This window comes from Camelus bactrianus, chromosome 6 (genome assembly GCF_048773025.1).
Source record: "Camelus bactrianus isolate YW-2024 breed Bactrian camel chromosome 6, ASM4877302v1, whole genome shotgun sequence".
In the NCBI taxonomy this organism is placed as follows: Eukaryota; Metazoa; Chordata; class Mammalia; order Artiodactyla; family Camelidae; genus Camelus; species Camelus bactrianus.
This window is the reverse complement of record NC_133544.1, coordinates 38,527,061-38,544,469: the sequence shown is the minus strand read 5'-3', so window position 1 is coordinate 38,544,469 and position 17,409 is coordinate 38,527,061. Positions and strand designations below refer to the sequence as shown.

At 43.3% G+C, this 17,409-nt stretch overlaps 1 protein-coding gene and 1 long non-coding RNA gene across 9 annotated transcripts in view; one reads left to right on the top strand and one right to left on the bottom strand.

Moving 5' to 3' along the window:
• Window positions 1-16,334, bottom strand: part of LOC105074608 (uncharacterized) — a 202,424-nt gene extending 186,090 nt beyond the window's left edge. For 2 of the 5 annotated variants that reach the window (XR_012507515.1, XR_012507514.1), the window contains exons 1-2: window positions 16,088-16,286; window positions 15,743-15,953 (exon numbers count right to left, since the gene is read on the bottom strand). This is a non-coding gene — a long non-coding RNA (uncharacterized LOC105074608). Of the gene's footprint in view, window positions 1-15,742; window positions 15,954-16,087 lie in introns of all 5 variants that reach the window. The other 3 variants (XR_012507516.1, XR_012507517.1, XR_012507513.1) reach the window with 2 other exon arrangements.
• A 96-nt stretch (window positions 16,335-16,430) lies between these two features.
• TMEM260 (transmembrane protein 260) overlaps window positions 16,431-17,409 on the top strand; it is a 58,204-nt gene continuing 57,225 nt past the window's right edge. For 3 of the 4 annotated variants that reach the window (XM_074365474.1, XM_074365475.1, XM_074365476.1), the window contains exon 1: window positions 16,431-16,721. In XM_074365474.1, the coding sequence (XP_074221575.1) occupies window positions 16,562-16,721 (160 nt within the window). In that variant the 5' untranslated portion in view covers window positions 16,431-16,561. The remainder of the gene's footprint in view (window positions 16,722-17,409) is intronic. The other variant, XM_074365477.1, reaches the window with a different exon arrangement.

The following is a 17,409-nucleotide window of genomic DNA, read 5'->3' as shown; positions in this document are numbered from 1 at the left end:
CGGAAAGAAGACAGATGAGCCTTGGGGGTGTGCATGTGAGGTTGGGGGAAGCCTCTCACCCTCCCCGCTCCCTCCCCACCACTCCTGGGGGGGGGGGGGCTAACTAGCTGGTGCTTATTACTAGGCTCCTTAGCTACAGGTAGACTAGTGGTTCTCAATCTAGGCTGAACATTGGAACAACCTGAGGGCTTTAAAAATGGCCCTATTCACCTTCTCAGGGATTACCATTGGGGAATTGGAATTTTTCTAAACTCTTCCAGGTGATTCTACTGTGCAGCTGCCAAGGTACCAAGGTTGAAAAGCCATGGGCTAGAGCAAGCCCTGATGAAACAAAGTTAACTGCACCTCACATTTACTGAGCAACTACTATCCCAGGCCCTGTGCTGGGTGCTTACGTGGATCCTTTCTAATCCTTAAATTCAACTTGCTGGTAGGTGTGCCTTTCCCATGTTGAGAAGTGAGTAAACTAAGCATTCAGGCTAAGTCAAGGTCAAAGAGTCTATCACCTCTGCCCGCCCCCAGCCTAATCCTTTCCTGCTGTAACTGCTGCCTCTCGTGGAAGGACAGTACCAGCATTTCAAGCACTGATGAGAGGTAGAAAGAGATGGCAGATGCTCTTCTCAAACACTTCACGAGAGATCAGGACAGGCTCTCTGACACATTTTCTGCCAATATCCCATCACCGTCCTTGAACCTGTCTCCTTTCTCAGCTGTGCTGCCATTGCCTCTGGAAAGGTTTGCCTCTGAAATTGTTAGTGCTTCATCTGTCTTATTCTGATGATTCCTTGTTGAGTAGCAATTTCTTTTTTTAAATGAAGGTACTGGGGATTGAACCCAGGACCTCATGCATGCTAAGCACACGCTCTACCACTGAGCTGTACCCTCCCCACCTTGAATAGCAGTTCTTAAATGAAACTACTTTGAAAGCGTAATATAGAGTGGGAGATGTTATTTGAAAGGCCAATTTTTCTAGCTCCTAAATATTTAAAATGTGGTCTTCAGACCACCTGCACCAACATCCTGAGGGAGCTTGTCAGAAATGCAGTCTCAAGCCCTCCCCCAGACCTGCTTCAGAACCCGCAGAATCTTACACAATCCCCAGGTGACACATTTATGCATCAAAATTGGAAGCAGTGGGTCCTGAGCAGTACTGGCATCACTTCTGTCTCATTTTGTTGCTTTTGGAACATCTGTGTTATCCTTTTCCTAAGAATTTCTCTCATACACACACTTTTTCTTTTTTTCTTTTTTTAAGGGCATGGATGCAATTCTCCCTGCCCTTCTTAAAGTACATGAAGCCAAGATGAGCAGAGAACTGGGATCTTGTTCCTAAGTAAGTCTTTTGTCAGGTTTCCTTATGTGGCCCCAGGTGCCCTGGCACAGCTGCTGATATTCAGTTACGTTCTGCACCAGCAGTTCTAGTGTTTGGAAAGTGAAATACATTTTTCTCTCTCTGGCTTATGAAAAGCTTGGGGCCAAGGAGGTGAAGAAAGGGGAGCTTGGAGGAAATCAGCATTGGAAGTATCGGGTGTAGCTGCAAGGTCAAACCATTTTCATTGTAGGTTCTGGTGTTTTATTTTGGCCTTGGCAATCTACCCCTTCAAATGGAGATGGGAGAATTTCTTTAATAAGGCCACAAACAAAGGTTTGTAGTTCTGAAGGGCTCAATGTTTGACTCACAAGTCCTTATATTGAGTTACACCCTAAAGAGGGGTCGTGTTCTGCTCTATTTGGAAAGATTACTCGAAAATATTCACTGAAGTCCTTCCTCTCAAGCATGATCTTCAGATGCTTGTAATATTAATTGTTCCACTTAATAAGGGAACTGCAGCTCCACCTAAGCTTGCACGAATGTATGATTTTCATTTAGTCAAGTAATAAAGTGAATCACTTTCTTGTATCTCCTCTTTAATAAACCCATTCTGCTCCTTGTTTTAGCATTGAGAATAAAGGCCTACTTTTGCTACTGAACAGATTCAGAAGCAAACCTACTCAAAGAGAGGAATGAATTTGCACATATTGGGAAACTCTCTGGAGTTTAAGGCTGTGGGTGACTGAAACTAACTGTATTATTCCTGTAAAGTTGCAGAATTATGCTATATAATATTTGCATTTGTGAATTAATTATGAGCCTAAGTCATGGGTTAGAAATATAATTAAACTGATTAGTGTCATAGGATAAAAATGAAAAGCAAGGCCTGTGACAGCTTCCCACTCCCCAACCCCCCAACCCCCAGAAAGGCTCTTAAAGAAACATTTAAAACACAAGCTTTTGTTCCCTCAATCTATGGTGCTCAGGTCAGGTGGACCCTGTGGCGTGGCTGAAATATTTCAAACAGGCACTCACAAATGTGTCATTTGACCTGCTGTTCTTCCAAAGAGGTAGGCAAAATGTGTTTCTTGCTGAGATAACTTGAAATCAAATAAACATAATCTCTTTAATTCTTTCTAAATAGTTCCATATTTTAAGTCTAAACACAATAGAACACAAAGCTTCTGGCTTTTAAAAAGTTTTTTTTTAAATGTGTGTTGTTAGATATTTTTTTCTTCCAGTTTGTGTTAGTTTGATTTTAAGAGTCTTATTTACCTTTCAAACCTAGTGAATCTATTTCCCTTGGTTGGGAGACACACAGAAGACAGTAATGTTGTTCCTTGGTTAAATGGATGTGGTGCTTTCAGAAGAGTGCTATCTTTAAGCAAAGGCAGACGTCCTCATTTATGTTAACCATCACTTGACAGACCAGAGAAAAGTCTAAACCAAGTCCTGCAACCAATTGAATGATATTTCCTTATGTAAAATTGGTTCTGGTCCATTGTTTTTATTTATCTGCAATAATGGTAATCACTCAAGTTTGTAATAACACTGTCATGGCTGAAGGGAGTTTGTTTTAGGTATTATATCTATTATCGGCTTCCTCTCCTTTCTTTAAACAGAATCTCCAAGGACCAAGTCTGAATGTGGCTTGGATTTAAAGAGAAAAGAAAAAACAAAAGCTTCTCTAAAACCTCACTGGGTAGGATGTTATTTTAGATTGTTTTACGATTTTTAATAATTCTTGTTTGTTTGCCCTTGGCATAGAACGTTGGATAAAACAGAATTTGCCATATTCATAGAGAATTACAAGGCTTGGAGGTGTCATAAATGTTCTATTAATTCCCTTCGCTGTTCTGAGGCAAGCCGATCTAACCCTTTGCCCAAACAAGGAATATGTAGCTACTAGGGCTCTCGCAGTGGATAAATTTAGCTGTTTGGAAGCGTTTGCTTGCTTCACCAACACTAGAGGGCGCTCTAGTGCCGTAAGATTCAGAATGTTTTCTTTAGGAAAGTGGCAAGGCAGACGGACGAAAAGCCTAGAAAAAAAATCTTCCCATCTAATTTCCCAAGTGTCTCTTTAAAGTGTCTTGGTAAGGACAGATTAGGGTCATAGATTTGATTAAAGTGGAACTGACAACTACATTCAATATAATGCGTACTATTTTGGGTGGGTTCATTTTTTGTATTTGAATTAGCGCCAATGCTAAGACGTATTTCCCTCTCCATCTAGACGCTGTATTTTCAGGCAATAACTTTTTCCATTTCTAGAAGTAACCATCACTATGGCCCCAGTGCCCCGGTGTAGAGTGGTGTGACTTGGGAAGAATTCACTCTTTGAGGGTCTGCTGCCCTCCCCCAGTCTCCGAGGCCCAGTAGCCCAGTGTGCCAGGCTTCCTTTTCCCCTGGAGAGACCCCAAAAGGTGTCTAACTACCTGTGTGGGACTTGGTGCCCCCATCTTCTTATGAACTTCAGATCTGTAGCAGACAGCATTCCAGCCCACCCTGCCCCTTTCAGCTGGGAAGTGGTGGTAAATGCTCTTTAGTTCAAGGTTTCTCTTGTGCAGTGGAGCCACAAAGAGGTAGCTTAGAAGTTTTCAGGCCCTCCTCCCACTTGTAATAATTGTTCCCGAGCAAGGCTTGCTACCCGAAATGCACAGAAGCAAGGCAGCGCTAGCTTTTGAGAAAAAAGAGGATTGTAAGGTCGACTGACATAGAGACAGGCAGCAAGATTCTCAACCCTGTCTCCTCAATCCAAGGCCCAGGGTGAAATTTAAGGAGTTAGAGGAATTTCAAACTTGGAAGCTGACTGGGTAGTCTTGAATCAGTCTCCACAAGCTACTTGGGCTGCTGAAAACCAGCTTTTCCTTATTGAAAGACTTCTTGCTTCATAAAGAGCTCCGGTGGCAACATTTCTCTTCTTTGAGTTCTGAAGACTAAAGTCTTGGTTCTGTGGTCATTCTGGACGCATGGGTTCCCATCTGATGCATGTTTCATAACCTCCACCCAAGCCCTTCCAAAACCACTCCAAATAAAAGCAGAATTAAGTAAGAAGGCAGTGCCCTTGTGCTGCCAGCACAGCTTTAAGCCAAGTTCTGCCATGAGCAGCCTCTCCAGTTTCCAGGCAGAGTGCCATCCACAGGGACACCTGGGAGCCATATAACTGAGGGGTGGCTCTGGAACAGTCAGTCCTTCAGATTCCCATTCCAGAAACCCAAGGGAGCCAGCCCCTGTGGGCTCTTAAGTCTCCAGGGCCAAATGAGCACCCTCTGTCCTACTGCTGACCCCAAGAACCCATCAGGACCAGGAGCCCCTCAAACACCAGGGCTGCAGCACCTCGTTGGCTTCTGAGAACACCCAGGAGGGTGGTTTGTGTGACAGCAAAGCCCCCAAGCTGGCCCTGCCTTTCCTCTTGCTCTCGAAGTTCCTTCAGCCTCATGCTCGTGTGGCGCGCACTCTTTGGGCCAGAAAAACAAACACAGACCCAGCAGTGTGATGCTGTGTATGGAAGAGCACAGGCCCCAAATCCCTCAGCTTGTCAGTTGTGTGATCAAGGTTTCCTCAAACTTTCTGGGCCTCAGTTCCCTTCTCTGTAACAGAGAGGTCACATGGGAACCAGGCTGAGTGTGGCATACCGCTGCCAAAAGCGGAACTCAGTCCTGTGAACTCAGAATTCTTCACTCCGCAGACGGTTACTCAATCCCATTTTTCAAACCTGCCTTCAACAAGGAAGAAGAGTATTACTCCTTCTTGGGTTTACGTTATTTACCAAACAAGCTGTAATTTCCAAAGCAACAAAGTTTTGACAGGCTTGAAAAACGAATTCTGAGATCAGTGCAAAAATGTTTTCTTACCACAATACTGTCTTTTCACCATTGAATATATGTTGGCTTTTTAAAAGTCATTGCAATGATTTAACATGGGAGAAATTAGAGACAGAAAAATAAAAAAAAAAAAGAAAAACAAATGAGCCACTCATAGTCCACTTGGGGAGAGAACTACACACCCTGAAGTTGTAAAGAGAGATTGTTATGTAGAATTTATTGTGCATAATTATTACACTTTTTATTGTGCATAAAAATTATAGTTTATGAGGATGAATACAATTTGATAACTGCATACCAAAACACAAATGCACTTATATTTGGGAGTATCTCCACTTAAAGCATTTTTCCTATTCAATATAGAAGCAGGAATGTGAAATATTGTGTAAATATTGGACTTAATATTGCACGAAAGCCCTGTTCCAATTCTGCTGTCAACTAGCTGTGTGGCTCAGGTGAGACGCTTAACCTCCCTGATGTCTGCTTCCTTATCTGTAAAACAAAGGGTTATAGCTTTAGATCATGGACCTGTGACCAAGCCAATCATCAGGTTCACGGGGGAAGCTTTGAAAACGTGCAGATACCCAAGATCTACCAGGAACTACTAATTAAAATCTCCACGGGTGGGCCCAGGAATTCACATTTTTTAAAAGCTCTGCCAAATGTTCCCGATGATCAGCCACGTTTAAGAAACACCAGAAATGGACACATTGTAACTGACTATACTTCAGTTTAAAAAAAATTTTTTAAATGACCAAAAAAACACCACCTTAGAAAATGGGCCACTCTTGGTCCTTCCTTAACACACCTGTTTTCTCACCTCGATTAAAGAATTCTCTCAAAGTCCCCCCGTCTCTTCCATCACCTTCCCACTCCATGGAGAGGGATTTCATGATGTGCTCCTCTGCATCTGTGGCCACAGACAGACATCTCTGCTCCTTCTGCGTCCTTAGGTCCCTCCTCCACTGGGAGCCCCTCATTCTTCCCACTACTTGGATTCCTGCCTCCACAGCTCACTAATCCCCACAGCTCATGAATCCTCACTTGTAGGATGAACCCAGTACCCCCACCACCCCTACATCCACATACTCAGGCTCTGGGGCCAAAACTAGCTCAAGACAAGGGTGCTTCCAACACTAACTCAAGGACTTAGTGTGAAAGCAAGGGGTCCCGACAACACAGCTGCCCACCATGGTTAATGTGTGGGCCCTGAGATGAAATCCGTGGGTCTGAACCGCTCCATCTAACTCTCCATAGCTCCCTTTCCTCACCAGTAAAATGGGAATAAAAATGGTTTCTGGTCCACAGGGTTGCTGGAATGTAAACTGAGACCACATGTAATGGCTGACTTTTTCGAGTGCTTACAGTACAGCTGGCAGTGTTCTAAGCGTTGTTTGTGTGTTGACACGTGTCACTGCTGGAGGCAGGTCTCAGACCCAGGTGGGAAGGCTCAGAATCCATGGTCTCAGCCACGGCTCTACAGCTTATGTAACATGCTTGCTGAAGTGCCTGGCATACAGAAGGGGTTCAATATTAATTTTAAAAAATCTGCCCAGACAACTCCAGGACTGGCCTTTGTGACATCTGGACTCGTGGACGTTGGTTTGTCCTATAGCACAAGAGCTGAGGATTTAAGACTCAGAAGTAGCCAAACTACTAGACAGGTCAGAGAGATTTCCAGAGATGAGTCACCAGATTCTCAAAGGTTTTCAGGCAGGTGGAGCTCCAGGCTCACTTGTTAGCCACACTTGAGACTAAGGACTGATGGAGGATGCTGGGGGCCGGGGGTGGGGGTGGAATAGAGGGAACAAGGAAGGGGCTACTGACCCAAAGAGACCTCTCTTTGGTATCCGGGTGGAAGAATCTCTGCTGGCCCAAACTTGGCACTTCTGCCTTCAAGGGATCGTGTGAACTTGAACAGTGAGCCGATCAGCAGAGGCCACCGTGTAGACTGAGCCCAGAATGTTGTCACTGTGTGAGCCCCAAGACTCTCCTGTGACCCGGGTAGGGTGTAGAGGAGCCCCAATAATGACCAGGTGAATTTCCTGACAACCAATGGAGGGAGACTCCAAATAGACTAAAATAAAGTCAATCTGCCCTTATGGTGTGAATTTAAATTCCTCTCTGCTCCATATGGGTTATCTTCTCCATATGATGTCAGCCCTGTCAGGGTCTCCCCAGTCTGCACCCCAGGCCCACAGGCCTGTTTGCTGAGTGCGCCACATGCCTTCTTCAACTCCAGGTGTGCACCCCCTTCCCCACCATGCACTCTTTCCCCCAGCAGCTCTCATATGGCGAACTCTAAACTCCTGCTCTTAGCTTCTTTGAGGCCACCTTTGAGATCCCACGGCAGCCCGCATGTCCTCAGTCGTAGCCCTCATTACACAGCGTTGAAACTGCCAGACTACTTACTGTGTCCCCCACGATGAGGCCTGTAAGGTCTGGGGGGCCAGAAATAATGCCTGCCATACTTATAACTGTTTACCAATGCACAAAGCCTGACACACAGTAGATACAAACTTGGTATTTTGAAGTGATACTAATATAACAACAAACATTTGTTGAATGCTTACTCTGTGCCAGGCTGGCTGCTAAACATTTAACCTAGATTATTTTATTTATATCTCACAACCTCCCAATTTTATAAATGGGAAAAATTAGGTAAAAGAAGTTAGGGAACTTGCCTAGCTCGTAAATGATGGAGATAGGATTTGAACTCAGGCAGTGTGACTCCACAGCCCATGGACTTAACCACTGCCCTACAGTCCTGAAAGGTGCGTGGCTCCTGGAAGGCTAGGTACCACCATCTTCCTGGGCTCTAGCAAGACTACTGCTCTGCCAGGAGGCCTATCCCACAGTTCATGGCTGTGTCCCACAATCCGTGTGTGCTGTCTGTTCACTCCACCTTCCCCACCTGCTGCCCTTGCAACCTTCCTCTGTTTCTCATATGTTTTATACGCTACTGTCATGTCTAGGACCTTGCCTTCTAAGGTGAAGACTCTAGAACTTACTAAACCCCATCTTCCTCCTTGTGCATAGGGGAGAAAGGTCTCGTTTGTCTCTCAGGTAGCCCATTTGAATCTTAATCATAACACTTGATGAATGGCCCCTCAGCTAATTCCACTGATTTACAGGCAGCCCACACTCATGATTGAACCAAATGATGCACTTAAAGTGGTGCATTCCCACAGGCAAGCACAGCCCTTTTTCTGGGTTTGCAGTGGGAAACCCCCACTAGGAATGGCATTAACCGCCCAGTCTGCCCTGCTTCTTCTCCTGACCCCTGATCAGAGTCTCATGTGTTCAGGCATTCTTCATTTTGGCTTATCTTTGGCTTCACCTGGGACTTGCAGTTAACGTCCTTCCAGGATAAGGACTCAACTGTCAGCGTTCTCGCCTTTTCCATCTGGGAGAGACAAGGAGTAGGGACAGAGTACCTCATGTAACAGGATGTAATGCCAGCCCCAGAAGCCATGGTGAATGCAGGGCTCAGACCCCCAGAAGGGCCCCCTCTCCTACTCAAAGAGAAAAGTCGGTTTCCCACTGGGCTCTGTCACTTGAGAATTAAGGGCTTCTCCCTCACTCCTAAGGCCCAGGCAGAAGAAAGATGACCCATCTTATCTTACTCAGGAAGACAAACCTAACACTCTCCTGATGGGTTGTGAGACACTCAGTTGTCCTTTGACTCTCAACATTTTGAGACAATATTTACCTTCTTCTAAACCCCAGTTAGTGTGTGGCTCTTTTCTAAAGAAGGAGAAAAGAGTCAGTATCAGCAAATCATGAAAATAGAGTCTGACACCTATTTTACTTTTCTTTCTCCCAACTTCCAAGATTAGATCATCCCAGGCAAACTGACACTTCTGGCGACAACGTTCCCAACCTTGTGATTAGTCCGCTGAAAGACTCATCACAGAATTTCAGGTCAGGCAGAAGTAAAGAACAGGATGACGGCCTGACTGGCCACGGGGGCCTGGGGTTACTGATCTTCAAGGAGCACCACCCAGAGACCACTGCATAGTCTACAGTAGGTAGACTTTAACTGTATATGGAACCACTACTTGTATCCACACATACAAAAATATTGAGTTCATCTCATCAAGTATGTTAAACTCATCAAGATGCTATACATCTGTCCTTTGGTAGTTTTTTCTTCCGATGTTTAAAGCATCAGTGAAGGAAACCCGAGAGAGAAGAATGTATATGAGACTGGGAGTCAGGTACTAGGTCATTAACTGTTCCCGTGATTCAGAACTTGTAAATCCTGAAACCTGGAAGGTCTTTTATTTTACTAACTAAATGCCTCTGATGACTGTGGGCTTGCTAGTTTGGGCAAACTAACATGCTGTGCACAAGAGGGGGAAGGACTTCGAGTCTGCACAGGCGATTTTGAGAGGTAGGGAAATGAGGAGGAGAGTGAGCTGGAAGCTGCTGGCTGAACACTTCTCTCCATTCTACTAGAACTCAAGCTTGTTTGGCATGAGTGGGTTTCTATGGAAACTGGAGAAAGGCCTGAGTTTGGACTGAGGCAGCATGACTCAAGAGCTTGAGGCAGAGTGGAACATAGAGAGATTTCCCACCCCAGGCATATCAGGAAGAGGTTTGAGTTGGGGGTTTTAGCCAAGTTAGACTAAGTCTCTTGGGAGCAAGGAGCTTTCCAGATCACATCCAGGCTGCAAATGGATGGTCTGTTTCTCTCACATAGTCTCATTTCTAGTGAATTAACTTTGAAATGATCTAGAAAAGTATGAGTTTTACTTGTCCTATTTTAAAATCATATCCTGGAGTTTTTCTTCTAAAATTTTAGATAAGGATAGCAGATACTTATTGTGCCTCACAGTGAGCCAGGCTCATTGTATTATCTTATTTATTCTTCAGACCAGACTTAACAAGGACAGCACTACTGTTAGTCTCATTTTTCAGGTGAGCAATCTGAGGGCCAGAGAAGTTAAGAAACTTGTTCAAGTTCACAAAGATGGTTAGTAGAGCCAGGATTTAACACAAGCTGCTTCCTGAACTATTATGAGAATGCTTAATACAAGTTCCATAATTACTTTCTAAACTACCCTGTATAGTTATATGCCTCTTACATTTCATTTGTCATTTAATTTATCTCAAAGCTGATGTAGGAGAGACTCTCCTTAGGGTGGTGGTTTAGATATAATCTTTTCTGAAAACAGTTGGCAAAGTTAGATATTCCCTGTACAACCTTTCTACTGTTAATCATCAAATACTTTTGAGTGCTTATTATGTTCTAAGCACTATGACAGGCACTGGGATAAATCCACAGTTCCAGTATTCAATATTCATTTTCAATCTGATTGATACTTTTAAATATTATCTTCTTTACTGAAGTAAAAAAGTCATTATTTGAATTAGAACAAAAAGATTCTGAATATAGCTCAAACCATAAAACACTCTAGTTGAATTATTCAGGCATAAGCTCACCAGATTTTGAAACAGTAGTACCATAGTATTTGTTATAAGACTCTTCTGTGTTGGGACCAGACATTTCTTTTCCTAAATGCATACTGTGTTAATGGTTTGAATTTTTCGGCCAACCTGCCGCAAATGTGTTTTCTTTACTCAGGCAGAAAAAAATAATATTTGACCCATATATTTATTTTTGTATCAGGGGTCTTATTGGAGGACGCATTAAAGATGGCTGTAAATTCTTTCCTACTCCCTTTGATATTTGGAGTCTAATTCTCCTCCCCTTGAATCTGGGCTGGCTTTAGTAACTTGTCAGCCAATGGAATACAGCAGAAGGAAAATTCTCGGCTTTCTGAAGCCAAGTCATTAAAATAACAACAACAACAATAAAACAAACAAAAACCCTGCAGCTTCCACCCTTGCTTCTTATAAATCTCTGGTAACCTGAGCAGGTAATAAGTTCCAGTACCCTGAGACTGCAATATGTGACGACTCAGATCAAAGGTTTCAGCCATGCCCAGCATCCCAGCCATTCGCACCAAAGTATCATACATAAATGGACCTTACAGACCATCTGCCAGCTGAATGACTTCAGTCAATGCCAAATGAAGCAGAAGAATCTTCTAGCTGAGCCCTGTCCACATTTCTGACCCCAAAATTGTGAGATATAGTGAATGGCTGTTGTTATATGCCACTAAATTTTGGAGTAGTTTTAAACATGAAAACAGATAATTGGGACAAATATTATCAAAATACTTTATGAATTTCTCTAATATGGGTAAAATTCTATTTGCAAATTGAAATAGAATGGTTAAATCAGAGAATTTTTTAAATGTAAGTCATTAAGAGGTACAATCTTCTAGTTGCAAAATAGATGAGTCAAGGGTATGAAATGTACAATGTGAGGAATATAGTCCATAACTATGTAACATCTTCATATTGTGACATATTATTACCAGACTTATCTTGGAGATCAGTTTGAAATGTATAGAAATATTGAATCCCTATGCTGTATAACAGGAAATAACATAATGTTGTAGGCCAGTTATACTTCAGAAACAAACTCATAGGAAAAAAAGATCAGATTTGTGGTTACCAGATGTGGGGGAGGAATTGGAAGAAGGCAGTCAAAAGGTACTACAAACTTCCAGTTATAAGACAAATAAGTACCAGGGATGTAATGTACAACCTGATAAATATAATTAACACTGTATGCTATATATGAAAACTGTTAGAGTAAATCTGAGTTCTCATCACAAGAATAAATTTTTTTCTATTTCTTTAATTTTGTAGCTATATGAGATAACGGATGTTCACTAAACTTATTCTGATTATCACTTCATGATGTATGTAAATCAGATCATCTTACTGTACACCTTAAACTTATCCAGTGCTATCAGTTATATCTCAATGAAACTGGAAGGAAAACAAATACATAACATGTAATTCAAACAGGAAACAACTAATTCAGGGCAAATATTTCTATGGCTCCTGCTATGTTTCAGGCTCCTCACATATATTATAATCTCTAATTCAAAAAAGCTATGGTCTTGACTTCTTCTTCATTCTCATTCATTCCCTTACAAATATTTTCCTATTTTTTATCAGAATAATACAATGCACATGGAGAAATATATTAGTTCATTGGGGAAGGTACAGCTCAGTGGTAGAGCACATGCTTGGCATGCATAAGGTCCTAGGTTCAATCCCCAGTACCTCCACTGAAAAACAAATAAATAAACCTAATTACCCCCCGCCCACAAAAAAACAAACAAACTAAATATATTAGTACAGAACAACTATAATGAAAGCCGTATCTCCCATCCGGCTTCTCCCCTCCCCTAGTCTCCCTTCTCCAAAGCAACTACTTTAAACTTTTTCTGATTTGGGTTCTTTTCATAATTACCTTCCTAAATAATAGGTCTCTAGAACGATCTATTGATTTATCACTGGATAGCCCCAGACACAATGAGGATTTGGCTCATTGCTACCATCCTCACCTCCACTTCTAACTTTGATAGTTGTTAGTTTACCTTTTCTAATTATTTACTTTTATGCCTTTGAACAATATTTCTTTTTTATGTGATACCTTAGAGTTTTGTTGAAAAAATTTGGCTTGTTAAAACCTTGAAGAATATTGACAGACTATGTCAGAATACTGACACCAGATTATGAAACCAAGTATTTATTTTTGCCAAAGATCTGGAGCACAATTCACAAAATTTATTTTAAGAAGTAAATTGGTTTCAGAAGAGAACTTAGTACTCTATTATATTAGATCAGTGGAAGGGATTTTGAAAGAAAATTTACTTTCATGCTGAAATGTATTTTCCTTAAGCTTAAAATACCTCCATATAATCACTTATATTACAGGGAACTAAAAAGACGCAGAAATACTCATGAGCTATCACATGCCAATTCAGGGTAATATTCTTGTTAGCATTCATTACAAAACTATCCATTAGATAACCATTCCAGAATCTTTCTTCCTTCCTCTCTATTTTTTCAATTGAGATACATCATATAGATAGAAGAGTGCCTAATACATTTATAAATAGTTTCAAGAATAATTATAAAGGCAATACCCATGTAACCACTGCCCAAGTCAAGAACAGAAACACTGACAGCCCATAAAGCCCACATGTACCGCTTCCCATCACAGCCCCCACTCGCCCTACAGGTAACTACTGCTGTCCCAGTAGTTAAAGAAAATCGATGATTTTCGATTTTCTTTACAGTTTAAAACTCTGTGAATGTATCGCTAAACAATTTAGCTTACTTTTACTATCTTTCCACTTTAAATAACTAGAATCATTCTGTATGTATTATTTAATAACTTGCTCTTTTTGCTCAGTATTTTTTGTGGGAGTCACCCATATCATCCCATGGTAGCTAGCTGTAGTTTGTACATTCTCTTTGTTATGCAGTATTTCACTGTATGGATATTCCAGGATTTATTTCTCTATTCCAATGTTGATGGGTATCTGCTGATGGGGGTTGTTCCGATTTGGGGGCTCTTATGAACAATACTGCCATGAACATTTTGTGTCTGTCTCCTGGCTTCTCTAGGTACAAACCTGGAGTAGAATTTCTGGGTTGCAGGCTCTGCATAGCTTCGCCTTTACTAGAAAAATGTTTGTTTTCCAAAGTGATTATTAAATAAACATTTGCATGTTTAAGCCACAGTAGCAAGATCTTGTCACTAGGAGCAAAATGCAATCCCTAAGGGATACAGCAGTGATCTACCATTGTTCATTTATTCATTCATTACATAAATATTGGTTAAATGCTATTTTGTGCCAGGCACCATTTTAAGCATGGGTACACAGTGGAATAAGACAGAAAAAGTCTGCCAGGTTTGAAATGTTGTTTAGATATACAAATGGAGAACTCACAGGACAGTTGTTACTAAAAAAAAAAAAAAAGCTGAAGCTTAAAGGAGAGGTTGGTGGTATGTAGTCTTCAGATTTATCAGCCTATAGTTATTATTTAAAGTTTCAATAAAGGGGGTGGGAAGGGATAAATTGGGAGTTCGTGATTTGCAGATACTAACTACTATATATAAAATAGATAAATAAGTTTGTACTGTTATAGCATAGGGAACTGTACTGATTATCTTGTAGTAACATATAATGGAAAGAATATGAAAATGAATATACATATATATATATATATATATATGTATAGCTGAATCACTATGCTATACATCTGAAACTAATACAACATTGTAAAGCAACTGTACTTCAATTTAAAAAAAAATTCATAGCTCCTTCTGATGCCTGTACCTAATTTTGTATCTGCAGTTTTGTATTCTGCTTACACAATTCTCCAATTTGTATAAACTCAAGTCCCATAAATCTAGACGTGGCCTTCTTCATCGTCCTTCTCTCTGTGACACCCTGACCACATGTCCTTCACTGATATCATTTCTTCCTTAGCTTCCTGTGATACATCCCTCACACCCACTGTTCTCTCCCCTTCTCCTGCCATTCCCTAAATGAAGATATTGGCTGACATTTGACCTCAACCTTGTTCTTGCTACATTATGCCTCTGTGAGCTCACTCATTCATTTCATCCTTACATGACAACTCCCAAATTCAAACTTCCAGTGCTGATCTCTACCTCTCAAACATGGGCAAATAATTACCCTCTTTTGAAAGTAATTTGCCATGGTAAAAATTCATCTTTTTATAAAGCTCATGAGCAGAAGATGAAATGGATAAAAAGAGAAAAGCATATGCCTGGTTCCATCAGTATTATTCATTGGCATGCTTTCAGAAAAGAAATAGAAGGCAGCCTGTCTTAGTAACCTATTGCTGAGTAACAAATCACCCCAAATTTAGGGGACTAAAATAACAACAGTTATTATCTCACAGTTTTTGAAGGACAGGAATCTGGATGAGTCTTAGCTAGGTCCTCTGTGTCAGGGTCTCTCCCAGGTTGCAATCAAGGTCTTGGTGGAAGTTAGAGCCATCATCTCAAGGCCCACACCGGGAAGGATCTGCCCCCCGTAGTCCCCCATGCGGTACTAGTGGGATTCAGTTCCTCGCAGGTTGTCGGACTGAGGGCCTCAGCTCCTGGCTGGCTGTTTGGCTGGAGGTGACCTCAGTTCCATGCTATGTGGGCGTCTCCATAAAGCAGCTCACAACACATGGTAGGCGGCTTCCTCAGAGCGAGCAAGTGAGAGGGCAAGAGAGGTAGTGCCTACCAGGGGGAGGGCAATAAGATTAAAGTCAGTCTTTAAGAGCTCTATCTCCAAAGTGACATCCGTCACTTTTGCCCTATTTTATTGATAGACGTGAGTCATTAGATCCTGCCCACACACAAGCGGAGAGGATTGCACAAGGGACTGAATACTTATTCAGGGATGATTGGGAGCCATTTTAGAGGTTGCCTACCTGCCCTTCGGGAACTCACAACATAGCGCAGACAGCAGGACGTAGTACCTGAGAAAGACTAAGGTACGCGGCACGGTGACTGCCACATCTACACAGGTGTTTTTTAGTCACTCTGCACCTGAGCCGCTGTGCGCCTGTCAGGTTGCTTGAAACACGTTTACATTGTCACTGGTCTTCAGTGTATTTTGAGACGCATTCCAGGGAGAGTGCCCTTCTCCCCTCTTACCTCAGAATAATTGTTATAATAATGTAAAACGTAAGCTTAAAATCTTACCAAGAGCCGTGCTATTGGGCAGTCCCAGAGTCCCCGTTCTTCCCTGCGTTGCAGCTAACTGGGAAGTGCAGTGTCTCCGTTTCATTCTTGCTGTGTGGTCAAAGCTCCACCGAAATACCCCTCTTCATTAAAGTGGGGGACAACTTTATCACGGTATGAATTATATACAGAAACTCAAGTTTCTCAATTTGTCTCTCGAGTTTTCCTCATGCTACAAGAGAAAAAAATAGACCAACTAGCTTATTTTCATCTCTCTGAAAATAACTCAGAGAATTAACAATTAGCACAAGGGCTTATAACTACTCGTAGTAGACAGAAGTGCGTCCTGGCTGCTTCAGCACCCACCGTGCGCTCACGTCCCCTCAGGCTCGCGGTCTGAGGCCCGCGTGCAGTTCCACCCCACACCGCAGGGGACGGTCGCGGCCCTTCCTCGCGCCCGCTTTGCGATCCCGCTCCCGTCTCTGTCAGACCCGACCAAGTCGCGGGGAAGCGGGTAGGGAAACCATAGAGACGGCGGGCCGGTGTCCAGGCTTGCATTCTTAAGAGAAGGCTGTCCCTTGTGCTGCGTCAGGGAAAGCACGTTAAGGTTCTGGAAACCCCGGCGCACCGCCACCAGAAGGCTGCCCGGACCTGGCTCCGGCGAGGCTGGACGCTTCCTCCCCCCCGCACCGGCGCAGACAGGCGTGGCCCCGCCCTCCCGGGCCCGACCCGGAAGCCTCCGCGGCCGCCTCGCGCCGCGCTCGCTTCTCGGCCCGGGATTCCGTGCCGCCCCGAGTCGTGGGGCCCGCCGCGTCCTCCTTCCTCTGCCCCCTCTGGCCCATGGGTCTCCATGGCGACGGCGGGGGCCCGGCCCGGAGGCAGGCAGCCCGAGTCGGGCCGCGGCGCTCCGGGGGCCTTCGCGGCGGCGTCGCCGTGTTCGCCGCTGTGGCCGCGGTGTTCACCCTCACGCTGCCCCCCTCGGTGCCGGGGGGCGACTCGGGTAAAGTACTTTCAGGTCGTCCTTTCTGCCCCGTCTGGTCCGCACTGTCTTCTCTAGGTCTGGTCAGTCGGCCCCCTCCATCCGCCCGCCGGCATGGTTTTTGCAGGCAGGGTTTGCAGTCACAGCCAACTTCTGTTTCCATCCCTGTAATTTTCCTTTAATTCTGGTCTCTTTAGCGCACAGGCTTTCGAGGCGGATCTGGTTGGTTTCACCTGTTGGGACATACCCACCTCTCCACTTCTCCAGATCATTTTTCTGAATTTGAGTTTTTGCTTTCCCTTCCTTTTTAGTCCACAGATGTAGCTTACTGAGTCCTTAAAGTCGTGTTCCAGCCAAAGGGATAACAGGAGTGGTGAACAAGGGTGGAGAGGGTTGTAATGCGGGCAGAGACAATACACAGACTGCTGAATAAACAACTACATGTTAAGTGGTGATAAGTTAGTGGAGGCAGAGGAAAATGTGATGGACAGTGGGGTAGGGAATGGCTCCATCGGAATGGCTAGTCGGGAAAGGCTTCTGAGGAAATGGTATTTTAGTTGAAACCCGAATTTCGAAAAGGAGACAGCCTTGCAGATTATTTTACGGAGAACGCTTGAAAGAGTGGAAGCCGGTTGCGGCTTTAAACAAGCTGCTTCTGTTAAAAAGGAAAGCGTGACTCGGGGACCTTTTAAATCACATGAATAATCGT